Source organism: Sinocyclocheilus grahami, unplaced genomic scaffold, assembly GCF_001515645.1.
Source record: "Sinocyclocheilus grahami isolate Dianchi unplaced genomic scaffold, SAMN03320097.WGS_v1.1 scaffold10.1, whole genome shotgun sequence".
Classification (NCBI taxonomy): domain Eukaryota; kingdom Metazoa; phylum Chordata; class Actinopteri; order Cypriniformes; family Cyprinidae; genus Sinocyclocheilus; species Sinocyclocheilus grahami.
In genome coordinates, this window is record NW_015505189.1 from 1,162,557 (window position 1) to 1,189,279 (window position 26,723).

The 26,723-nt window shown below is 37.5% G+C and overlaps 1 protein-coding gene across 2 annotated transcripts in view; it reads left to right on the forward strand.

The window, feature by feature from the left end:
• The window catches only part of LOC107593317 (serine/threonine-protein kinase 33-like), a 28,551-nt gene extending 3,493 nt beyond the window's left edge, over nt 1–25,058 (forward strand). The window contains exons 2-13 of one of the 2 annotated variants that reach the window (XM_016283000.1): nt 16,253–16,363; nt 17,010–17,123; nt 17,233–17,337; nt 17,526–17,664; nt 18,631–18,710; nt 19,488–19,575; nt 19,844–19,919; nt 20,081–20,193; nt 20,279–20,364; nt 20,512–20,754; nt 23,708–23,806; nt 24,095–25,058. In XM_016283000.1, the coding sequence (XP_016138486.1) occupies nt 16,253–16,363; nt 17,010–17,123; nt 17,233–17,337; nt 17,526–17,664; nt 18,631–18,710; nt 19,488–19,575; nt 19,844–19,919; nt 20,081–20,193; nt 20,279–20,364; nt 20,512–20,754; nt 23,708–23,806; nt 24,095–24,313 (1,473 nt within the window). In that variant the 3' untranslated portion in view covers nt 24,314–25,058. Of the gene's footprint in view, nt 1–16,252; nt 16,364–16,814; nt 17,124–17,232; nt 17,338–17,525; nt 17,665–18,630; nt 18,711–19,487; nt 19,576–19,843; nt 19,920–20,080; nt 20,194–20,278; nt 20,365–20,511; nt 20,755–23,707; nt 23,807–24,094 lie in introns of those variants that run through there. The other variant, XM_016282993.1, reaches the window with a different exon arrangement.
• The last annotated feature ends 1,665 nt before the right edge of the window (nt 25,059–26,723 follow it).

Here is a 26,723-nt window from a genome sequence, read left to right on the forward strand (position 1 = left end):
TACTTGTGTCACGATACAATATTATTGCGATTTTAAATATATTGCCATATTCTGCGATATATTGCAATTTATTACCTTTTTCCCCAAAGGAAAACTTTGACAACATCTGTTTTAACTAAAAAGAAAAATTTCTCAGTTTGCTTATCTCACTTCAGTTTTATTGTTGCAGTGCAAAATGGGATTGTCAAGCAGACAAACTGACTAACACTTTCATGAAAACCTGTCATAAATGTTGTATGCACCTGGCAAACTCAACTATTTGTATTACAGTCTAGTCTAGTCCACCTTAATTAAATGTAAACAGGTATGCACTGCTGTGCTACTACAGGTATTTTGAACAGTGCAACTTGAAATTTTACTAAAAAGTTGGGCAGACCCTTCAGCAATTGGGGCATTTGAAAGTAAATTACTGTTAAAGGGGTCATATGCTCTTGGTGCACAAAGAAGATCTGTAAAGTTGCAAAGACTAAAGTCTCAAATCCAAAGAAATAATAATCTTTATAAAAGTTGAGTCAGCCACACCTACCTAAAACGGCTCGTTCTAACACCCCCCCATGGTAGGTATGGTAGGGGTGTAACATTTCCGTCACATGCTTGAGGTATTCGGCCAATCACAGCACACCTTGCTTTTCAGACCGATGAGCTTTGTAAAAATCGACGTGTTTCAGAAAGGCGGGGCATAGAGGAGAAACAATAATGTACAGTATGTGGAAAATAATGTGTTTTTTTAACCTTAAGCCGCATAAACACATTTCATTACACCAAATACACGAAATAATGTTCTTTTTAGCAACATCATATGACCCCTTTAAATTTAAATGAAATTAAATAAGGATAGTTAATACATTAACTAACGGAACCTTATTGAAAAGTGTTACCTTAATATTAAATATCAATATATTATTTTTATTCACTTCTATGTAACAGAATCAGATATACTTTGTTGTTGTTGTTTTTTCCACTAATTATCCAAATAATGTATAGTCCTACAAAGCTATTATTATCAGAGCATATGAGCAGAACATAGCATAGCAGAGCAGAGCATAGTGTCACTGAAGGTAGCATTATTTTAGCAGCGTTGGCCAGTACAGCTGAACTAGCCTACACCATGTTACAGCACAGTAGCGCTACTGCAAACCGGAACAAGCAGGCCTATACTGCATAGAAATTTCCTGTCAGCGCGTTATTTGAGCGGACTTTACTTTTCCGATGAGCATGAGCGGTACACGAGCGGAACGAACATTCATAGATCGGAATATTGAGCGGAGCGTCAAACCGCGCAGTGACGAGGAGAGTGAAACATGCGCGCTGAACACTGCCGGGCGGGATATATTATTATTATATGTATCCTATATTTTCGGTGCATCCCTACTTACATCCCCTCCTTGTTTACAAATCCGAACTAAGTCCATACATCCGATGTAAACGCGGACGGGGCTTTCCTGATAACTTTCCGAGATGCCACCCTCTTTATTTTACTAACTTATTGCATGCTGAAAGGTGGCCCAGCTGACCTTACCAGAAAAAAACTCAACACCACCATCTAGTGGATTGTAAAGAAATTGATTTTATTATTCTACCAAATAGTATAATAAAAGATCGATACTTGGCGTCCGTGTATCATACAGTATTGCCGCGGAAAATATCGCGATACTATGCTGTATCGATTTTCCCCCCCACCCCTAGTATTTCAGAAAAAACAATACTAATGATAATAATAATATTGCAATAATAAAATAATAAAATTACAAAACAAAATTGTTGGTTGCCAGGGGGGCTCAAGCCCCCGCCCCTTTAATCATCAACATTAAAGTGCCCTTTCGGCCTGATCTAGGTGCCCCCCGGAACATGATTTCTACTGAGGGGGAACCCATGTGCCCTTGTAATATGATTTCTCCCCTGCCCCTGTGGAGGTATGTGCATGCCACTGATTTACTGCGAACAAAGCTGCTCTGAGACACTGAAAACCCTGGATAATGAGCTGCTCACGTATAAACACAATGCCATGCTTCACTCTTAAACAAGCAGCACATATTTATTTATTCAATTGCAGCCTTTGTAATTGCTAAATGCACAAGTCATATCATGATTTTGTTTTTATTTTGATTAATTGTGCAGCCCTAGCTATGATCATAAACTGCATCCTGAATAATCTTCTTTTTGGTGCTTGTCCACCCAATTGGCTTACACATGATTTGTACCCCATGTGAGAATGTCACATTACAGATGACTCTCTGTCAAGACCACCTCTGTGACCATCCAGTTTAGAAAATGTTCCAGAGGTGGAGCCTAAATGAAAACACCTACTGAAGGCCTTTGAAATATTCTTTTGAAAAGATTTGTAGCCATTCTGACTATCAGTTGAATGGTAGTGCTACATATTTGTTTTCGCATACAACACAGTAATGCATTCCAATCATTAGCACAATGCCATGGTAAATTCGTATAAGGGTGTGCTTGCTTGCTTCCTTAAGCACTGCATCAAAGATATCGTTTGATGTGCTCTTTCTTATGTGGAATGTTCGGTGTCCTGTTGAGCTCCTCAAATATTTGCAGTTTGAAGAATTGTTAATGATTGCAATAGGTGAGTCATTAATGCAGATTGTGCTGTGAGTTGTCCTTTTTCTCGAAGTTCACTATAAGTACTTTTGTTTTGCTGACATTCAAGGCTAGATTGTTGTCAAAGGGGTCATATGATGCGATTTCAATTTTTCCTTTCTCTTTGGAGTGTTACAAGCTCTTGGTGCATAAAGAAGATCTGTAAAGTTGCAAAGACTAAAGTCTCAAATCCAAAGAGATATTCTTTATAAAAGTTAAAAGAGTCAACCACGCCTACCTAAAACGGCTCATTCTAACACGCCCCCACATGTCTACGTCACGATGTGGGAAGATTTGCATAACGCCGCCCAAATGTTCACGCAAAGAAAGAAGGCGTAACTTTTATTCTTGCTGTAGTATTGTTGCCGTCGCCGCCATGTCGTGAAGACGCTGTGTTTCGTTGTGAAAGCGAAACTACTTTGTTTGGTCTTCCAAAAGAGGACGATATCCGCTTCGTCATGCCTGGAGCTGATCCGTGCTGGTCGCTGAGGAAATACATCAACTTCGCGCTGTCGATCGCCGGATCGGCTTTCACCGTGGACGAAGCGGAGTCTAGCCCGGGGTCGTCACATGTGGTTGCCGCAAGCCTGCCGGCCGCTCCTTCGTCAAATCCGCCGTCTGCCGCTTACTCAAGCCCGCCGTGTGTGATGCTGTGCGTTTCATTGTGAAAGCGAAACTACTTTGTTTGGCCTTATAAAAGAGCAGCAGTGTAGAGTAGGGCTTGTTGTTTGGCATTTCTCAGATCAGAAATGCAGACATGGTTTTATCTTTACACGGAGCGATGCAACGCATTAAAAAGACAGTATAAGTCATTATAGTCCGTAATTATGTCCCCACTGGATGCAACAAATGCCTCGTTTATAATGGGTTTTAATGTTTTTGTCTCGTCGCTCCGGCCGGACACGGCATCACAATATGGTAAGGTGCGTAACATTTCCGTCACACGCTTGAGGTATTCGGCCAATCACAAAGCACTGGATAGCTGGCCAATCAGAGCACACCTCGCTTTTCAGACCGATGAGCTTTGTAAAAATCAACGCGTTTCAGAAAGGCGGGGCATAGAGGAGAAACAATAATGTACAGTATGTGGAAAATAATGTGTTTTTTTTTACCTTAAACCACATAAACACATTTCATTACACCAAATACACAAAATAATGTTCTTTTTAGCAACATCATATGACCCCTTTAAAACACTATCCTCTCCTGCAGAGGGTCCCTGTATGTGTACTCATCATTATCACTGATTAACCTAATAATGGTGTTGTCGTCAGGAAATCTGATGATGGTGCCTGCTCTACTGTGTAGAGATGCAGTGAATGGTTGAATAACGAGTATAATTAGGTTCTGAGGCAAAAGCCCTGTGGAGTGCTGGTCTTAATTATTTTCATGGATGAGGTGATGTTTCTCATCTTGACCACCTGGCTTCTGCCTCATATCCAAGAGTTTTTAAGAGTATCTCAATAGATTCACATTTGTATTTTGAATAGTATGTTGATGACTGTAAAATTGCTGTAGTGTTACTGGGAAACGGGACTTTTCCCTCACGACTCCTGCTCCTTTATATTATTATTTTTTTTTATGTTGTATTGTTTTTGAAATAACATTATTGCAAAAAAGTAATTAAACTTCAAATGTCTATCTTTAACAACAAGTTGTCATATTAACAATTAGGCAGTAAATATATTGTTTTTAAGTTTCACAAACATTAAGACCATAAAAATTGCTTTATTTTAAGATGGAAATTAAATTTATGATAACTTAATGTTCAGTAAGTGAGTTAAATGTTGATAATAATTCTGTGAATGATTCACCAGAATGATTCTAACTGCTAGCTTGTGAGTCTGTGAGTCTCTCTGAATGATTCATTTAAAGAACTGGCTCATAAGAATAATTTGTTTGTGAACCAGATTACACCGGTAGTGCTGTATGTATTTTCATTCATTTTACAAAGACAAATACATGTAAATAGAAAGACGTGTTTTCTTGCTAATACTTTGTACCACACCACACAGTTTTAACATGCAGTCTCATCACATCATTCAAACTGATTATTTCTTTTGTTGTGACATTTGGTGTCCTCTGGACTTCAAGCATACTTTTTTTTGGTGATTTTATTTTGCCTTTGAAGTATGAATTCATCTAGACACTTGATTTCTCAACAACCAATTGATATCCAGGTTTAGAGTGAGGTACAATTTGAGACCTCCAAACCTCCTCCAACAAATGACATCTTGGTTTAGATTTTCAAGACAAGCCATATTTATATGCAATGAGTCATTGATAGGTTTACAGATATGACCCCTTCTGTAACATTTTCATGAGTTGTTGGACTATATTAAGTTGCAGTCCATTACAGACCTACACTTCATGTTAAACAGGAAAACATTATGTAGTATGGCGAGGTGCACTCAGGTAAATTATGATTATGAGGTTAAATGACTTCAATAGTGTAAATAATTTGTTTGTGAACCAGATTACACCGGTAGTGCTGTATGTATTTTCATTCATTTTACAAAGACAAATACATGTAAATAGAAAGACGTGTTTTCTTGCTAATACTTTGTACCACACCACACAGTTTTAACATGCAGTCTCATCACATCATTCAAACTGATTATTTCTTTTGTTGTGACATTTGGTGTCCTCTGGACTTCAAGCATACTTTTTTTTGGTGATTTTATTTTGCCTTTGAAGTATGAATTCATCTAGACACTTGATTTCTCAACAACCAATTGATATCCAGGTTTAGAGTGAGGTACAATTTGAGACCTCCAAACCTCCTCCAACAAATGACATCTTGGTTTAGATTTTCAAGACAAGCCATATTTATATGCAATGAGTCATTGATAGGTTTACAGATATGACCCCTTCTGTAACATTTTCATGAGTTGTTGGACTATATTAAGTTGCAGTCCATTACAGACCTACACTTCATGTTAAACAGGAAAACATTATGTAGTATGGCGAGGTGCACTCAGGTAAATTATGATTATGAGGTTAAATGACTTCAATAGTGTAAGCAGTCTGGACAAGCAAGGCACTCTATCACTTGGTAATGTAATTCCAAGCTTCATTAAGACTTTGACGTTTATCATTTTTCATCAAAGGCACCTGTCAATGAATAATTAAGCTGCAGATGAGAACAGTAAAATCTTTAGTAAGAGTAGAGCAGCAGGAGACCACTGCTTCATGCAAGGTTTGATTTCAGTTTGCATGTAAAATAGCAATCATTGACCTTCAAATAGCGGCCAACACATTTGTGAAACTATGGCATCCTTCGAGCATAACCTTAAATATTTAATAATTTTTCATAAATGCTTTAATAACATATTGCAAGTGCTTGGCTTCTGCAAATAATCTTCTTGGTCAAGTATTCATTGATAAATAATTTAAGTCATACAAGTTATGCAGTACATTCGCAACCCTCTACATTGCGAGTAAATCACTTGCATATGCGACTAGATCTTCACTCTGGGCGACTAAATGATGTCTAATATTAGCCAATGGCTAATAAATTCTCAGATTTTACTCGCCAGTGTGTGAGTTAGAGGCTAAGTATAAGTTTAGCACAGATATATTTTCACTCGCCGAACTGACTGAGCGCTTCAGAGTTTCACTCTCCATCAAGCGATCTGCTCTGTTTTTTAGTTCATCTCAATGGATACGCAGTGCACGTAACAATCAATCAATCAATCTTTATTACAGACTCAAGGTCCAAATAAAAAAATAAAAAAACAAGACAATAGGACAACATGTACAACCCACAGCATCTACCACCACAATAAAAAGTTACAAAATACAGCAATCCCAATGTTTCCACAGCTTTGACTGATACCGTGTAGTACTAACCCTTATATTTGATAGACCCACAATAATCTCATTTTTTGAAGCATTTAGCCGGCAGATAAATCTATACATAAGATTTCGTAACAGTGCTTTAAAAGTGATTACTCTTGCACTCACAAACATTTCACTTGCACTATGCCATCTAGGTCTCTTTAGTAAAATTCTCATTGCATCATTATAAGCTACTTGCAGCTTCTGTAAACTAGATGTTCTATAGTTGAACCACAGATGAGCAGTATAAAGTGTTGTACAATATGCTTTAAAAAGTGTCACCTTCACCTCATCTGAACAAAAACTAAACTTACGTAAAAGTATATTCACCTGCATATACATCATACGGCGTTGCCTTTCAGTATCCTCATCGTCTGTCATGCGTTCAGTGATGAAATGTCCAAGGTATTATATTTTAAGCACACACAGTGAGACCCCTATTAGACAACTTGAAAACTGGAAATTGTATACTTTTATCCTCCTTAGTTCTGCAAATCATAACCACACTCTTATCAGGATTATATAAAATATCATCTTCAAGACCATAATCAGAACACATAGTTAAAAGCTGTTGAAGACCAGCACTGCTAGGACTAAACACCACAAGATCATCTGCATACATAATATGATTCACTAGAATATTCCAAATCATACACCCAGTTTTACAAGCATTCAAACATTCAGATAGATCATCCATGTAAAGATTAAACAGAATTGTAACAGTAACGTTAACTCTATTGTGAAGGCGCACGACTCGCCATCGCTTTGTCTCACACACACGCAGAGAGAGAGAGAAAGAGAGAGAATTGACACGCTACATGTAAACAATATTCTTTGATATATTTTCCTGTCAAAATAACAGCGTTCCTTTTGTAATTCTTCAGCTTTTAAGAACAGCCGGGTTCTCTGGTAGTGGGTGGAGCTAATGCACAAATGACAATCTCATTGGCTGGCGCTCACCAGGGACCTATTATCGTCCCTGTTTTGATTTCAGCGAATCAGTACTAGCGAACGCACACAACCTGATTAATATTCATGAATTAATCCTTAGTTCTTTTTTGTATTGTTCTTATTAGTAGAATTCGTATCATTATTATCTCATCAGTATTTTTGTTTGTTTTCCCAATTTTTTTTTCAGAAACACTGATTGACCAAAAAAGCACCACCACCAGTCCTAAGTTCAGTTAAAATGACTTATATGCATTCATACATGGTTATAAAGTTTTAATTCTAATTACTAAAGTTCTATCATTAAATAATACTTGATTATCATATTATAATGCTTGACTGACTGATGTTAAGAGTGTACTTTCAGATATTTAAAAAACTGTGCCATTTAACAAACATTATATATATATATATATATATATAGCAGTCTGGCGAGTAAACTAAAAAAATTACTAGCCAATGGCGATTCAATTGCCAAAGTGTCCGTAGAGGGTTGCATTGTCATATCCCCATCATAATTTGTCTTAATATATTAGATTAAATATTAGTCACTATTTTTTAAACATTTTTGTTTTCAAAAAATATTTTTTTAAATATGTGAATTTTAAAAAATAATTCGCATGTCATTCTATTATAAAAAACAGGCAATTTATTAAGAATTCAAACAAATTTCCAAAATGTAAACAACACACATTTTTCTGCCAATCTTTTTCCCCCTGTGTTTTCAACTTCGCTTTCTATCATATTAGGCCTCCTTAATAGCCCTAGAACTATTTATACACAAACATATTTCTATCATGACAACTCTCTGAAGATTTTAGCATGGTAATGGATATGACAATGTTAATGTATTTGGTCTTGGCAAATAGAATTGCTGCTGCTGTTGGTTATTGCTGTTGTTGTAGATTATTGCTGCTGCTGCAAAGCAAATACAGGAACTTGCTACTACCAATACATATGTTGATACGGTGCTTTGAGTATTTAAGACATACTGCTGCTGCACAAATAACAAATATATTAACCTAGGGCTGGTCGATATAGCTAAAAAATGTATCAACGATATAATGTTTCATATCGTTCGGTATCGATAATTATTGACATTTTTTTTATAACCTTTTTTAAAACAAAGAGCAATAGTTTAAATTTAACCACTGTATTTTTAAATTAACCCAATTTATTGAGACAAACAACAAATATTTTTTGTTTTAACAATCAAACACAAAATACAAATTAAGTATTTAATTTCTAATGTTTTATATGCAGATTAAATAGGTTTTAAGGAAACTTTTGTCTTGTCTCCCGAGGCCACAGGAGGGCGCAATGAGGAAAATAATGCAGCACATTCAAATTGTCAACGCAAGGAAGTAACTCTATAAAAAAATTTGCATTACGTCTAAATTAACTCATAAAAATCAAATATAATTTTGTAAATTGCATAAACAATTATGAACAAAACAGCATCATATATTTATGCATTGCTTAATCCAAAGAACTGAAGCGCCATTCACACAGACTGCATTTAAAAACATATGAGACGCAGTGAAAAGGAATAAACCTCCACAAATTTGTAACGTGTTTTCTAAACGTTTAAACTGTTTTAACATTGCATGGCTTTCTACACATCTCTTGTGTGAGACGGGAGTGCAGCAGTCATATTTGCCCATCTAAAAATGCGCTGAATATGCGTTCTGTGTGAATGGCTTGGTTTCGGTTTTAACCTAATCAAGATCTTCTCCGCATTGAGCTTCTATATTTCTCTAATATTTTGAATGAATAACGCTGCAGCGGCGCGTCTCGTGGGCTAGACTAACAAAACATTAAAATGCAACCTCACTTACATCATTATCACCGCATGACGCTCCCACATTTCAGCATGTGTTTGTGTTTGTGTGTGCTGTCTGCCACTCATAGCACGTGCCCATATCTTGCGCTATATCGAACATTTTTTTCTGTCGTTATCGAAGAAGGTGTACCGTCGATAAAGGTGGAGGGTTTCAGAGGAACTCTGAAAGTGCGCTGTGAAATGCTCTAGTGAATGCCAACCATCCATTTAAATGTAAAGCAGCAGCAAGCTCATTGGCTGCATATGCAACATGAACCAATCAACTTGTGCCAAGTAGTTTAATGCTGTGAATATTATCAGTTTGCGTTAACGACCCAGCTGCGCCATCTAGAATTTCATGACAGAATTTTGCATTTATTTATTGACTGATTGATTGATTTTTACAGAGCTTAAAAGGTACATATATCTTGCGCTATATCGAACATTTTTTTCTATCGTTATCGAAGAAGGTGTACCGTCAATAAAGGTGGAGGGTTTCAGAGGAACTCTGAAAGTGCGCTGTGAAATGCTCTAGTGAATGCCAACCATCCATTTAAATGTAAAGCAGCAGCAAGCTCATTGGCTGCATATGCAACATGAACCAATCAACTTGTGCCAAGTAGTTTAATGCTGTGAATATTATCAGTTTGCGTTAACGACCCAGCTGCGCCATCTAGAATTTCATGACAGAATTTTGCATTTATTTATTGACTGATTGATTGATTTTTACAGAGCTTAAAAGGTACAGCGTAACATGAATGACTCATGTCAAGTCCAAATAATTTTCAGAAAGACCATAATTCAAATATTAGCAAGAAGGGAAATAAGAAGAGGAGAGAGAGAGACAGCATGAGGGGAAGTAGGAAGAAAATTGCATGTGATAGAGAGAACAGAGCAGAAGAGAACTGTTATATCTTTGTGTGTTCAGACATCAATCCAGTGTCACATTTAATTTGGGCTCAAGCCATAGACACAGCATCTCCCACAGTCAGGAGAAATAATGCATATTTTAGTCCATAAACAATCAGTAAACAAGCACTAATGGGATTTTTACTATTATGGCCAAGAAATGAAAAATGCAAGAGGATCAATTGTGGACATTCTGTCTGCCACAATTACTTTCCTTTGAGTGCTTCCAGAAATCTGGGAGGTCTGTGGATTGTTCTTAGCTGATGGCATATTCTGTGAGGGAACTAAAATTTATCTCTTTTAGAGTGAAACTTATTACTAGGGCTGGGCAATATGACCAAACAATTATCACTATAACATTTTCAATTATCAGTTTTAAATATCAATAATTATCACAATACTTTTCAAATATTTCTTTCTTTCAAGTTTAAAGGCAGATTTTTTGCTCCTAAGTGAAATTTGTAGAAACCAGACCGTTAACTGTGGTTTTAAACTACTCTTTATCATCAGAACATGACAAACACTTCACGTTTTTGAATTCTTTACACTTTTCCAGTCATTTTTCCTTAACAAAATAATAAAAATAATTAATAATATATTTTAATAATAAAAATAATTCCTTAATAGAAAAATGTATTTCTTAGTTTCTGCATTTTCTAATGAGTGATCAAATCTAACAGATTTGTGTTGCCTGACTTTTGATGATGTGTATCTTCAGCACAGTTTGTAGGCTCCAATATTAATAATGTTAAATAAAAAAAAAAATGTTGGTCTCTTAGAACTGCACATTTGATGCTCTGGTTTCCCCCACAATCCAAAGACATGCAGTATAGGTGAATTGGACAAAGTAAATTGGCTGTAGTGAGTGAGTGTGTGTGTGAATGAGTGAGTGAGTGAGTGTGTTCCAGCACTGGGGTTGCACAAGTTAGTGCCCTCTCAGTGCTGGGTTGCGGCAGGAAGGGCATCCGGCATAAAACATGTGCCAAATCGGTTGTGCAGATCACTCCGCTGTGGCGACCCCTGATAAAAAGGGAGCAAGCTGAAGGAAGAAAGAGAGAACTGCACATTTGACAGTAGCTTGAGTTGACAGTAGTAGTAGCTTGAGTTAGGATGCAGATGTAAATTTATGTTCATTAACAAAAACAGTAACATCTGTAAAAATTGTAACAACCTCATTTTTATCTGATGAAATGTAATTATTCTGACTGTGAGTTTTATTAAAATTAACTGTTGGTCTTTCATAGTAGCATAAATTTAGATCATGATAACCACAGTTAAAACCACACATACAGCACCTCAATACTATGGTAAAACTGTAACTATATTGTTTCTGGGTATTTGCATGAAAAACAGAAGTCTAAATACATTTAGTAGGCTAAATAGCCTACACAAATGCTATGGCTTAATCGAAACATAAAAAACACAAACAAATCTGTAATTATTATCCATTACTCCTTTAATACATTTAATACATGTCTACATTAATAATATAATAACATTCGATATGAATATCCCACAATAGATGCAGTTAGTGTTACTACAGTAAATGATGGCGATCTGTAGAATGAAAAGCCTTCTGATGGTACCGTTGCGCACAGTGTTTCTCCTGTTTGTCATCCGGCTTTAAAAAACTAGTTTAAATCACTGAGTCATTTGTGCTCTTTGCTGAATTCAAGTGCTTCACACTGGATCTCACAGCACTGTTTAGTGTCGCGTGACCGAGACTCATCAGCGAGTACGCTGCTGTTTGAACTTTGAGCTGAGCAGATAAATGGTCCGTGTGATGCGCTTCAAATGAGTAGCGTTGTTTCGCTCCCTTTATGGCACATAAACATTATATTGAACATTTATCAAACTCTTGTTATCGTTTTATCAAGGAATATTATACCGCGGTAATTATCGTTATCGTTTTATCGCCCAGCCCTTACTACCCTCTTGCCTGTTTAAGTTTTTGTGCTCATTGAAATTTGTGCTTGTAAAAAGATGTCTTGCTTCTGTAGTTAGCTTGTAAAAATGAAATTCTGTAAACGTAGCTCAAAGATGTGAAACGTGGCCTGGCGGGAAATGCATGTACTCTGACACGGTGTGTGGAATTGCTGATGTTATCAAATACAAGGCAAAATCCCATTAAAAATAATCATAAAATGTATGTATGCAGGTTTAAATTGCAGAATGAAAGTTTAATTTATTCTAATTTCTTCTCAGCAAGACCTCAGTAAGAAGCATCCTTTCAGCAGCACAAGAAAAACTTCAGGGCTCGACAATAAGGACTGCCCGATGGCCCGGGGCCAGCGTGAAAGACGTTCGGGGCAGTAGATGGATTTGTCACTTGCATGATCGGGCCACTGCAGCGTCGTCACGACATTTTATCATTTGCATGTGTTTTTAAGACTTTAACAATGATTAATCTATATTGAATTTATACACTGGAGTACAGTTGCACCGATCTACCGGACATTTTTTGTTTTATTTCAGACTATCTTCTGTTGCACAAACTGCACTGCAATCATTTCCCCAATGGCCAGTTGTGTGGAAATATTACGTTATTATTATACTTAGTCTGTAAACGGCCATTAACAGAGGCCAGAGATGCTGAAGACGGACACAGAGAGGAGAAAAACTGTAGCAGGCAGAACAAGATCACTGTTCACGATGCACAAATATAGGAAGAAAATCCAAACATTGAATTTTATATGAATGTTTCTGAGGGGAATGTTTTCAGAAATGGCGTTTTCTTTTCATTTTGTCTCTGTATAATGCATTTAAATTGGTGTTAATACGTGCAGCGCTGCTGTGTTTACAGCGGTAACTAAGGAAACGCTGTATCACTGTTCCATTAGCGCCACCTACTGTCAGAGAGTGAATCTGCGTCTCATTCAGCCACCTGCTGTTTCTGTGTCATACACAGGGGCGGATTTTATGAATTGGGGGCCCCAGGCAAAATATAGGAATGGGGCCCTATACATTTGTACACACTTTCCTTGAGGTTCCTTTTTTGTAGTGATGCTTGCTGCTGTACAATGGTGCCCCATAGTTGTGTCCAATATTTCTACATTTTTCATGTACATGTTATAATGGTTTTCTTTCATGTTGTAGACCACGAAATAGCAACTGATTTACAGTTGAGATTCAGGTTTTCACAAAATCAAAAATTATAAAATAATAAACCTCACAATTGAGCATTTAAACCAGGGGTGAGCCAGAAGTATAAATTATGATATTAATTTAAAACAGGGTTATGTGGGTGGATTTTCGCATTGATCTGAACAAAAACTACAGACTGGATTATTGAAAATGAACATTCATTCTCTGCCAGTAGGAGGCACTTTTGGAATGTCAGAAATATAGAATGAGAAAAGTGTAAAACAAAATATAGCCTATACTGACGAGGAAAATCCACTGATGAGTTACCAGCGTAAGCCTGTGTGCAAAGGCTGTCTAATTCTAAACTTTAAAATACATTTATTTTTAGTTATTTTAACTACAAATTTAAATAAAACAGAAAAAATAATGAAAAGGCAATTATACATTTACACACATTATATCAACTAAAAAAGTAACTGTGTCCTCATAAATGAGTAAGCGGCATTTAAAACAATTATAAACTTATAATGCACACCGTTTCTCAGTATTTAATTACAGCTTCAGATGCATCTCCCTCAAGCAGGGTACACAAAAAGCACGTTCAACTCGGAGTCTCGGAGGGTTGTCGTAACAAACACCGTAAACAGCAACCGTTCGCGTGTCAGCACTTAATGCGCATATCCTATATGAAAAGCATTTTAGGGGGCCCTTGGCTTTTGGGGGCCCAAGGCTGTCGCCTACCTTTGCCTAATGGGTAAGTCCGCCCCTGGTCATACAGATGTTTTATGAAGCAAAACAAAAGTCAGGTTATTTTGTTTTTGCTTCAGATTTTGAAATTATATGGTCTAATATAAAACAAACAAAATACATGATTAAAATGCAGTGGTTGCCTCTAATTTCAAATGGCTATGAAAAATCAAGGTGCAACACAGAGCGAAGAATATGCAAATGTTATTTTATACAGTGGGGCAAAAAAGTATTTAGTCAGCCACCAATTGTGCAAGTTCTCCCACTTAAAAAGATGAGAGAGGCCTGTAATTTTCATTATAGGTATACCTCAACTATGAGAGACAAAATGAGAAAAAAAAATCCAAAAATCACATTGTAGGATTTTTAAAGAATTAATTGGTAAATTCCTCGGTAAAATAAGTATTTGGTCACCTACAAACAAGCAAGAAAATTACAGGCCTCTCTCACCTTTTTAAGTGGGAGAACTTGCACAATTGGTGGCTGACTAAATACTTTTTTTCCCCACTGTATGTGATTTTTCAATTTCTGTACCTGAACATCTACAAACATAACCTAAAGCATCATGTCATTTCTATTTTTGTGCTATAGGCCTATATTTAATTGTATTACTTGTAATTTGTTCATTTGTTCTTATTTACTGGCTGTCACTTGTCTTTAATCATGTTTAAACTTTATATTTATGTTTATTTTTGGCTAGTAATTTTTGCTGCAGTATCGAAATTGAAATCGAGAATTGTAAAATTGAATTGGTATCTAAAATATTGGTGTCATATAAGCTTATTTATTAGAATACAAGATAACAGATCAAAAACAATGATAACAGCAACTATTTTATTTTTTGTGGAAGGGCCAGTGAAAATGTTGGCAGGGCAAGTACAAATTTGAACCACTGGCCCAGTAGAAAAAATCCTTAGCATTGATCCCTGAACTTTAATGTTAATCAATAGGTATTCAGCGTTAAGCATAAGGAGAGTGCTATCAATGTACTGTTCTGCCCTCTGATCTTAGCACTTTGGAAATAGGGGTTTTGTCATTTATGGATGAATTTTGGTTTGGCTCCCTCATATCTGATTTTTGCAGTTTTACCCGATTTAAACCAGTGAAATGCTGATGCACCTTTTCATAAATGCCACTCAGTTTTTGAAGTTTAAGAGCTTTTTTGAAGAGGACTTCACAGTTCCTCTCTACTAACAAAGCACTGGTTCAGCAACATTTTATCATTCACCTCAGAACCATCTCTTTTACACATTCTCTTGCCAATGCTGCAAAAAGGTGCAGCTTCTCAGTTCATATGTCTCTGTCGTGATCATTTTTCCCCATTTCCTAAACCTGTTTAGAGGGAACCCCATTGTGTTACACTTTGACCTCTGCTACTCTTATCACATACTGTAACTAATTGAGCTGATCGGAGTTTTCAGAATGTCACAATCAATTTGTTTAGCAGATAGATGGTCAGTAATAAGAGAGGCAGTGCTGTTATAAGAGGACCTGTCAGCGAGACTTGATAATGCCACTGAGAGAGGAGAGGTTAAAGACACTGCTTCCTCATTAATATTTAATCTCTTGTCTGTGTGGCGGATCCACTTCGCCGCTTCCACTCATCACACCATAATTGCTTTACATTTAATTTGGCTCTGGAGCATGGTTTTAAGCTGAGTAAATTGTACTTAATGTTAGTGTGGAGTTAGTTTAGACACTTTCTTTTAAAGTGAGAAGTGAATTGGAGAGCGGCAGTTGAAGCCTAGCTAATAAAGGGTTACGGTTTAGACATTAGACTCGTAGATGCATGAACATGATGACAGACACTTACTCCTGCCTGAATATTTAATGAGATATCTTATTTGAAACTTTACAATTCATTGTAATATACAAGCTTTTGAGAGACTAGTCATTGTTCACTAATAATTGCATATAAGAACACAGAAAAGTTTCTACGTTCAGAAAGTTTACACAAGTTAACCTATTCTAATGTTGATGATTCTACATGAGGAAGTCCTTGTCATATTAGGGCTTTTCATACAAGCTCTACTGTGCAGACATTTGTCAATCTTTGCAATCTTTTAAAAAAAATTTTTTTTTAAGACTTAGGGCAAATTTTTTGTGTGATTTATTGATGGATCATTATTTCGGCATTAAAAAAAATGCAGTTTTCGTGCCAAAATACAGGTGCATGCATGGTTAGTGATTGATACCCCAGTGTCGTTAATTCTATGATCTCTTTTTGTGAGGGTTTCCATGTTTGCAATTATGTTGTTTCTCTATATGTGCGAATTACTAAAAATTGATTTATTGCACCCTTAGATGACACATACAAATGTTTCTGGAGCAGAAAAGAAAATGCCATCTCAATGGACAAACAGTGCAGAGAAGAAGGTGCCCCACACTCGCATTGAGGATGAATCCGACATACAGGTAGAGTCCATATTGATCTACATGCAGTGCATGCTAAATTCCATATGAACATTCCCAACCAATTTTCTCTTGAATTTTTGTTCTTGCTGCGCCGAAGACATTATTTTGTTAGCCATCAGCTACGGCTATGGCTTCAAATTAGTGGCAAAAGGCCATTTCTACCTTACACCAGAGCCATGGCCTTGCTTACCCTAGCGTGACCTCCCTCCAATCTGGCAGCGCCCTCATCAGGCCTGGAGGGAAATTACACCTCTTTATGCTGTTGATTGCCCTCGCCCTCTCAAGAGGTTTCTGACTGCTGTCTTTGTCAAATCCGCAGCAGGCAGTGCTCAGCCTTGCATGTGCAGAGATAATGATCAAGTTAATTAGACCTGAGATTGAATGAACTGCAGCAGCAACTTAATCATTTGTAACTTGATTAGAAATACTATATTCTCCCAAACTCCAGAGACTGGCAAACTTGAAAATTAAGTTCCACTTTAAGGATTCAGGTCTCAACTTAATGGAGTATAGAGAAGCTGAAAAACAAACCCACCCTCGTTCTGACCCCATTAGTCAGAGCTGGAGCATTGTTTACTGTCACTATAGGAGAAGGAGTGTGTATGTAATACTTCACATAATGCGGCCTCTTTATTTTGATACCCAGAAAATCTATTCCTTTGGGAGGAAATTAGGTCAAGGAAACTTTGGTGTCGTCTGCGAAGCCACTCACATTGAGACGCAGAGGAAGTGGGCAATTAAGAAGGTGAACAAAGAGAAGGTAAGTGTTTGGTGGTTATGTTTCACCTGTTGTCAGAGGTGATTGATGGAGAGCCGCTCCCATGGTTGTCAAGGATGGGTCAAGTGTCAAATGCTTTGTATCCATGCAGGCAGGCACTTCTGGTGTAAAACATCTGGAAAGAGAAGTGAGCATCATGAAACAAGTGAAACATGAACATATCATACATCTGGAGGAAGTTTTTGAGACGCCAAAGGTGAGAGCAAAAACATAATCTACTCTGTTTCACACTCCTCTTTCCTTTAAAGGTCACTCAGCTGTGCTATTGTGAACCAAATCATACTACTGTGTATGCAGCTGGATTGTGTTTGACAGCGGTTTCTCGTTTGATGTCAGAAATGAGAAATGTACATACAGTATGTATGTTTGTGTGCCATTCTCTAGAGGATGTACCTCGTGACTGAGCTTTGTGAAGGAGGCGATCTAAAGGATCTCCTGCAGAAGAACAAGCACTTCACTGAGGAGGAGACCAGACACATCATCAAAAGCTTATCTGAAGCTATTGTTTATCTGCATAAAAAAGGTGACGCTTGCAAAACTCAATACACCTCCCCTGACATTCATAAGCAGATGGTTCTTATGAGCCTATGGTTGATGGTTCCTTACCCTGAAAACATACTACATATTATATTCTTTTATTTCAGTGGCCTTACCTTTAGAGAAATGCATTAAATAAAAACCCTAAAGCTTGAAAAATTGCTCACATCTTTGTTGTCATATGCAATGGCTTTGATTCCTTTGTTCCCCCCATCCGATAATCACTCTGATGATTGCATCCACATTAAGTTTCTCTGTCATTACGGAGAATCGGGCTTGTTTTAATAATGAGATAATAATGAACAACTGTCAGACAAAATATCAGCCCATTTTAATTGAGTCTGAGGGGTTTATTTGAAGATTCTTGCCGTTTTTTTCTCTTTCTCTCTCCTTCTTGTGAAATCTGCAGTTAGAGGTAATTTAGGACATTGCTTGGCAATGAGACACCATTACATGGGGCTAATGAGTCATTAACAACGAGCAGGGGAGGAATACTGATTAATAGGTGTGTTTTTCAACAGTCCCCGAGTGCTGGTGTGTCTCACGTCTAGAGGAGCTAATGATTCCACTTGCAATGTGTATACAGGAGTCGGACTAGAGTGTTTTATGAGACTGCAGTATATTAGCCTCACATGCTGATTATAATTTGATTATTTTCACATTTCTATTTAAGTGTGTACAGTTAACGTGTGAAGCAGTAATGAAGAATCATGATGTGTAGAATGGTAAAAAGAGGTGGGCCCTGTACTGTATGCTTGGTTCACATGAGAACTGATGGTATGAATTGCAATTTTAAGGGAACAGAGCAAAAATATTCACTAGAATTGGTCATTAAAGCATATTTAAAACTGTTACCATTCCAATGCGTTGCATTTTTGCCATGCTCTCATCTCTATGAATAAAATGATCCCACCATCTCTCCCTTGCTCTGTTTCTTCTTTCTCTCTCTCAGACATTGTTCATCGTGACCTCAAACTGGAAAACATTCTTGTGAAGAGTTTTCACCACGATAACGATGTGGTCAATATCAAGGTGAGAGACACGGTAAAAACTTCTGCACAGGCATGTGGTATGGCATTCAAACGCGGTGGGACCTCTGGACATTCTCGTCTGTTGTTTAGTTCTCCCACTGTCCTCCTTGCCCAAACCTTTTAACTGCTTTTTAAATACTGTCTCATTACACCAGACCTCCTGCCTAACTCCTTTTATATCACATTCTCAAAGAAAATGAATCACAAGTGGCTTTTCTGAGACAAATTACCAGCCGGGGCACAGCGTGGAGCAGAATAGAACGTTGACGGGAGCCGACTGAAGCCACTACCTGGAGCGGAGGGTTGAATCGGGGCAGCACTGTTATAAATCAGAGTAGAACGGGGGCCCAAAGACAGCGCTGTCCTGGCACTGTATTAAAAGCTTTTATCTGGCAGAAGGTGGTCATCTCTCCTGGATATTAATCCTGCTCGCCCTCGACGCACCCATGAAACGATATACACTCCTCATATATATTATTCATATGGCTCAGGAGTGCATAGTCTATGCGAGTGGGTGTACTGGCTGCTCTGTGGAAGTCTGTTTGGGCTGTAAAGAGTTTAATTGAGATCTAGAAGTGAAAGCGAGAAAGATGCAGTGATCAAGTGCAGCATGTCTGTAGTTCATTACTTTCAACATTCCAGTAGATCAGAATCTAATGATGAAAAATGGTATTAATTAAGAAGAGAAAGAAATGTTTTAGCGTGTCCTGTATGTGCTATTGTTGAATATTGTTTGATTTTGAATAATATATCAAAGGCCTGTCCTGTCTCATCTCAGATCACAGATTTCGGACTCTCTGTGCAGAAGGGCGGTGTGGGCAGTGAAAACATGCTGCAGGCCACTTGCGGGACACCTATCTACATGGGTAATTCATACATTCAATCGCATACATTCACATGTTCCATTTACTTGTGATTTGATGAATTAATATGGGGGGTGTTTAATAAATTGAATGAAGGGCTGATTAAAATGAGCAGTAAAGAGGAGATGACCTAATTTAAGTGATGTGAAGTTGAATAATATTCGAGAAGGAGTAGAGGCTGAAAGCTGTCAATGGCATCACGCATCAGATATCACACATTACTCCGGCCTCAAACATCTTCCATTATTGACACATGGACTTACTCTTTCAGCACCTGAGGTGGTTAATGGTCACCAGTACAGCCAACAGTGTGATTTGTGGAGCATTGGCGTCATCATGTTCATGCTGTAAGAAGATCTCCCATGTTGTTTTCCATCCTATGCCCACACACAGACTCACATTGCTGTGCATCTCAATAAATTAGAATGTCGTGGAAAAGTTCATTTATTTCAGTAATTCAACTCAAATTGTGAAACTCGTATGTGTTGTGTTTGTAATTCTTTTTCAGACTGTGTGGAGAGCCTCCTTTCATTTCCAGCTCCAAGGAAAGGCTTTCTGAGATGATTATGAAAGGAGAGCTCACTTTTTCTGGCCCTGTGTGGCACACCATTAGTGATGCAGGTTAGAACTGCCTCTGATGCCCACACCGTTCCATTATGATTGCAGTTCAGCCAGTGTAGTAACTATTTTATGTTTTGTCTTGCAGCCAAAACTGTAATACGGTGTTTGTTGAAAGTTGACCCAGCTCACCGCATCACAGCCAATGAGCTGCTAGATAACCCTTGGATTTCGGTAAGAGAACTCAATTACTCTTAAAATGAGGTCATGAATATTATAGATTCAGAAATCAGCTAATTAGCACTCTTCAGTTTGATGGATGACTAAATGTGGAACCTGCCAGAAAGAAAGACCTGAAAGAAAGAAAATCTGTTTTCACAGGGGGACACCTCCACCACTGTTACACGTACAAATGTCTTAGAGATGATGCGTCAGTTCCGGAAAGCTCCAGAGGATGAAGAGGGTGTGGAGATGAGTGAGGGACTGCGAAACCTCTCTCTCACTTCCTCTCAGGACAAAGGGTCTGGGCGGAGAACATCTCAAGAACTCTCAGTAACCCCAGCACCTCCTGAGGATGTCAGAGATATCAGCAGTAGCAGCCAACACTCCACCCAAAACAAGAAGGTAAAAAAAACAATACAGTGTTGCAATACAGTTCATTCAAATACAAAAGTGAAGCAAATACAAAAAAAGCATTCTGTTGTTCATTGTATTATGAAAGACCAGTCAGATCAAATTTTCAAGAGCAGGCTGGACGAATCTCAATCCTTCATCACAGCCATAGGAATGGAAGTTCTAAAATAATAAATGCTTTGATGCAAATCATCTGCTCACCATTTAATGTGTATATCACTGCACCCACTGAGAATTCTGTTATTGTTTACTTGTTAGAGACAATACAATATCTAGTTAAAGGATACCACTTAAAGCTGGAATTAAAAATGAATAAATCAATATTTCAGCAAGTACATAACCAGCCAGTGTTCAAAACTATTGCCTTACTTTAGCCTGTTTCACAACGGTTATCTTATAATAATGTTTTCTAATTTGAGTGGTACGGGTAGGTTTTCGTGGGAAATTCGAGCATGCCGCTGCGTCATTACGTCACGTCTGTAAACATAAAGAAGTTGTCCCGGCTACTAGACTATCACATGTGAGGATTCTGCAGGTAGCGGATCAATTATAGCCTTTTCTCGCAGCAGCTGGAATAATTAAATGTATAATTTTGATGGCAGATTGTAATCCAGAAAGGATTATGCGTTTATGAAACACGTGAATGAAATTAAATTATATTCCAGTTTTAAATGTGCTTCTGATTACAGATAGCCTGGGATTACACAAGATTTGTATTTTAAAGACAACCAGTTTGAAGGGAGCATAATTTGCTTTTTGGGTTAAAAGAATTTCTTAATATGAAATTCGAATGGTATGACAATTAGATTAGACTGTTCAGAAATTGAATCACACGCTTATACACACTATACACATAGTCATGCAATGCTGATGTTGTTAATATTAATAATTTGAGAATAAAGTATAACAGTAATAATAATTTGCAAGGTTTGATGTGATATGATATAATTTAGATTAAATCACCATTGGTAGCGTGATTTATTGTAATGCTTTTTCCTCAGTTGGTCAGAACAAACGTGGCAGACTTGTTACTTGTTCAGATGACAATCTACGGTGAAAATTCTTATTTGGGTCATATATTCCAAGACGTAGGCTAGAATCTGTGATTGCTAGGTACAGTAAATATCCACATCGGTGCGGTGACTGAGTGCCACACATACTCCTCAAAACATTAGATTCATCCGCGCTGGAGCCGTGCCGGCGCACAAACCACGCAAGCTAGATAATTCCGCAAACAGCTGCAATTGCAGGTTTTCAAACAGAGATGGCGACAAAGAGGCAAAACTTACGGACTTCAGCTTTAATGAACTTAAAGGGGTCATATGATGCGATTTCAAGTTTTCCTTTCTCTTTGGAGTGTTACAAGCTGATTGTGCATAGATAAGATCCCTGAAGTTGCAAAGACTAAAGTCTCAAAACCAAAGAGATATTCTTTATCAAAGTTAAGACTCTGCCACGCCCCCTAAAACGGCTCGTTATAACACGCCCCCACATATCTACCTCACTATGTGGAAATATTTGCATAATGCCGCCCAAATGTGCACGCAAAGAAAGAAGGCGTGGTTTCAGTAACCGCAGTTAGTGTTGAAGCAGCCATGTCAGGGAGACGCTGTGTGTTTCTAGGCGAAAGGAAAAGCACTTTATTTGGCCTTCCAGAAGAAGATGCATTTAGGAATCTTTAAGATTACTTACAACAGACCAGCAATGCATTTTATGGACGACAGTTTCGTGAACCTAGGAGAGGAGGTAATTCTGACTTTGCTATGACAATCTGGCGCTTCTGAATCGGCTACTGTTTTGTTATTAGTTTCAGCATTTGCTATTGACTGTTCAAATGCGGAGTTTTGCGCATCGTGTGTGTGTGTGTGCGCGAGAGAGAGAGAGAGAGAGAGGAGAGAGAGAGAGCGAGCGAGACACATCACAGTGGAGTTAGCTGTCTTAACCGTGGCTTGTGCAAACACATATTCATCAATGTGTCTGTCACGCGACTCTGTTCCCCTTTCGGGCTCTGTCTTTACATTTATTTTGAAAGATGAAGCTCGCGATTATGGTAAGGGGCGTTACATTTCCGACGAGTGCTTGCGGTGTTCGGCTAATCACAATGCACTGGGTCAGCTGGCCAATCAGAGCAGACTGCGCTTGTCGGAAGGAGGGACTTTGTAGAAAACTAAGTGTTTGAGAGAGGCGGGGCATAGAGGACCTACAATAATGTACAGTATTTGAAAAATAACGTGTATATTGAACATTAAAGCATGTCAACATATTTTGTTATACCAAATACACCAAATAATGATCTTTAAAAAAGCATCATATGACCCCTTTAATAGAATGTATTTTTAATGAATGTTTGTGTCATTACATTTACATTTAGGAGATGCTAAATATCCAAAGCGACTTACAAAAGAGGAACATAAGCAATTTGTTACAGAGCCATGAACAATATTCATAGGTAAAAAAAAGGTAGAGCAGATGTGAAATGCAGAGGAGAAAAAAAGAGGATTTCTTTTTAAATAAATTATTCTTACTAATTTTATTATGAGGTGGACATTTTACAAAAACACTAAGGCTGTACTATATTGTGAAAATATTCACAACTAATATATAATATTTGTATAATGACATCATTTAGCTGAGACAATATTCACAAGACAACAGTTTTTATTTTTAGTTCAGTTTTTAGCCTGAATTGAGGTAAAGAAACCAAGCTTATGGTGTAATTTTTGTCAGATTTTCTTGGGGAGCTGACATGTTTTATTGTAACCATGGCAAACAGTTAGCAAGCAGTTTTGTGGAGTTGGGTATATGCCTATTTAAGCAGATAGGAGCTGCACTTGCATGACCAGAAATTCTAATATTGCTGACATGTGGACTGACTTGCTCAAACAGCTTTGAAGGTCTCTCAAACCCTCTTGGGTTTCATGTGTTATATATGTCATTCCTATAGCCTCTGAAGAAAAATCTATCAGCGTCCTTCTCTAACGGTGTTAAGAAGAGTACGTTTAGTGCAAAGGCCTGCAGCACTCTCAATACATCCACTGCACAGGTCAGTCATTCACTTGATTGAGCTTCAAATTGGTTTGCATGAGATTTTCTTAAATATTTGTGTTTATTCAAAAGGAGATATTTTGTCTCCCAAAAGGTATGTGAAAGAAATCCTGGCTATTTCATAGTTAACCTCCATGTTTTTTTTAAAACTGCCTGTTCTCTGAACAGCCACGAGATGGTGCCAAAATAACCTTTTTCCAGCAGCTGTCATACATCATACAGCACTGTCCAGTCCTGTGGCGTGTTGCGCTTTTGTGAGATGAATGAGAGTGTCTTATCTCTGCAGTCCCACACAGGTAACAAACCCCCTGCTCAGCCAAGCGCAACAAGCTACAGCAAGGCCTCCTCCATCTCAGGATCCTGTCTCAAACCATCATCAACCGAAGCAGTCTCTGCAGCATCCAACTCAAGCAGGCACGAAAGCTTGTCCCCACGACCCTACACCACTTCCATCCACCGTTCCACCAATCCAGCCATTGGCTTCCGGGCTAAAAAACACAGCTAGACCTCGGCGGTGAGACTGCTTGAGTAGTTGCGTTCAGTGCCAAAGATGAGGAATTCCAAGGGGTCACTGCTGCGTGGTGGGCCCGCTGGATACACGAATGACTCTTTAAGCCAGAACAGTTTTACAGTGAAGCTGAAGTAAAACTGTACTTCCTCCAATGTGAATGTGCTTTTAGTCTCCTTAGTAGGATGGATCTTAATAGTTATGTTGCCTTTTTTTTATGAGGTAGACAGAGGCCTCCTCTTTTGAGGGTGAGCTACTAGATATTTTGGGGGTAAGTTGATGCATTATTTTTTGGACCTGAAACCGATGAACTCATCGTGCCTATTCATGGCATCTAACATAAGGTGCATAAGTCATCTTTGCACATTGAAATGCTATTAGCTAAAAAATTCTCTAGAGAAAAAAAGTATGTTTCATCATGAAGGACTGTGAAGAATGTATTGACTATAACAGGGTTTAATAGCTTTTGCTCTGTGCTTTGCAATGGTAAATAGGCAATAACAGAGTCATTTGATGCAATGTTCAAACACAACATAGTATATACCACTTTCGACTAAAGCAGATGCCACAACCGTACGTGTAAAAACTATCCTGATGGACTTCAGGTTTTCTGTCTATTCATTTTACGAATGTCTGCTGTTTCCTCTGCAGTTGTGCTAATCACACTGGTCATCTTTTGCCAAATAACATCAGGTAGCTGTTGTATGTGAATAGTTATTCTTTGTTATCCATTAAAAAGAAGCCATCCAAAAGCTTTTTTTTTTTTTTAAAGATTAATTCCCAATACATTTTTTCTTACCAATGTTAGATGTGCAGAATGCTTGCATCACAAATAAATAAGTCAGGGGGCGAGGGAATTTAATGTTAGCCGTATGCTATGACTGTGAGCGGTGGGGCGCCAAGTGGTTAGACACCATGAAGCGAGCAGGATTGGGAGTCAAAGTGCAGGGTCTCTAATCTTGTTGAGAGCAGCAGGGTACACTGTGAGTACTGTAGCACTCCAGCACTGGTCTCTCTGCTGAAGAGAGAATAATCCCCAAGATGGATCCAATATTAAAATAGTCAAGCAGAACTCACACAGACTGTATTACAATCCGCCTATTTGCATGTGGATGTGTGCGAGTGTGTGTTTGTGTTCATGGGGATTTCAGGGAGAATTTTGAAGGCCCCATCCGTTTAACCCTCTTGAATGAATTATTACTTGTGCACTCATTTATCTTTTTAATTAAAATTTTTTCCTTTTATAGTAAAAGAAGTAGTGATTGACTGCATTAATGTACAACTAGGTGCAACAAGGTAAAAACAAGGAAAGGTTTGTTTTATTATGAATATTGTCCAAAGGACCTTGTTAGGAATGAGGCCTTGAGTGTGTTGTTGCTTTTATAAGGTCCGTACATAATTTGTGCATCAATGTTTATTTTGATAAATATTTTTTATTATGCACATTCATGAAGTGCCATGTGCTAGAAGATTTAACAGAGCATTGCTATGAAACTAAAATAATGATCCACTATGGTAGCTGTGTATATAACAATAGACCATCAGGGGTGAGATATTACCTGGATAACAAATTCTGTAGTTGATATGAAGATAATTTAGATCTTAAAATATAATATTTAAGCAATATAACTAATTTGAATGGTCAGACACTGGAACGTTTTACTGTTTGTATCACTCCCCATGTTTGTGTAAATTAAATTCCTAATTTCCTACGTTTTTTTTTTTTTTACTACTTTTGGAACAAAATTAGTATTAAATAATTTTTTTTAATTGAATAAACATCAGTTACAATATAGTTCAAATTTTGGGTTCAGTAAGATTTTTAAAAAGTTTTTGAAATAAGTCTCTTATGTATGAATAGTATTCTGATATTTTAAAAATACCAGAAATATTGTTACAATTTAACATAACTTTTTTTATTTTAATATGTTTTGAAATGTAATTTATACCTGTGATGGTAAAGCTGAATTTTCAGCAGCCATTACTCCAGTCTTCAGTGTCACGTGATTCTTCAGAAAACATTCTAATATTCTGATTTGGTGCCCAAGAAATATTTCTAAGTGTTGTATTTATAAACAATGTTGAAAACAGTTGTAATGATTAATATTTTTGTGGAAACTATGATACACTTTTTTCCAGAATTTTAATTTTTTTTTAACACTTTTGTAATATTATAAAAATGTATTTACTGTAACTTTTGGTCAATTTAATGCATCCTTTCTGAATAAAAGTATGAATTTCTTAAAGAAATGAATGACCCTTAACTGTTTACAGAACGGTATAAAAGCAGTATCACACTTGCAATTGAACATTGTACTGAATGTCAGCATAGAAGTGTTTACCTGCTAAACTAGTAATCAGTACATGCTAAAAGTTAATATCAAGTAAGTGATATTTCAGACACAGT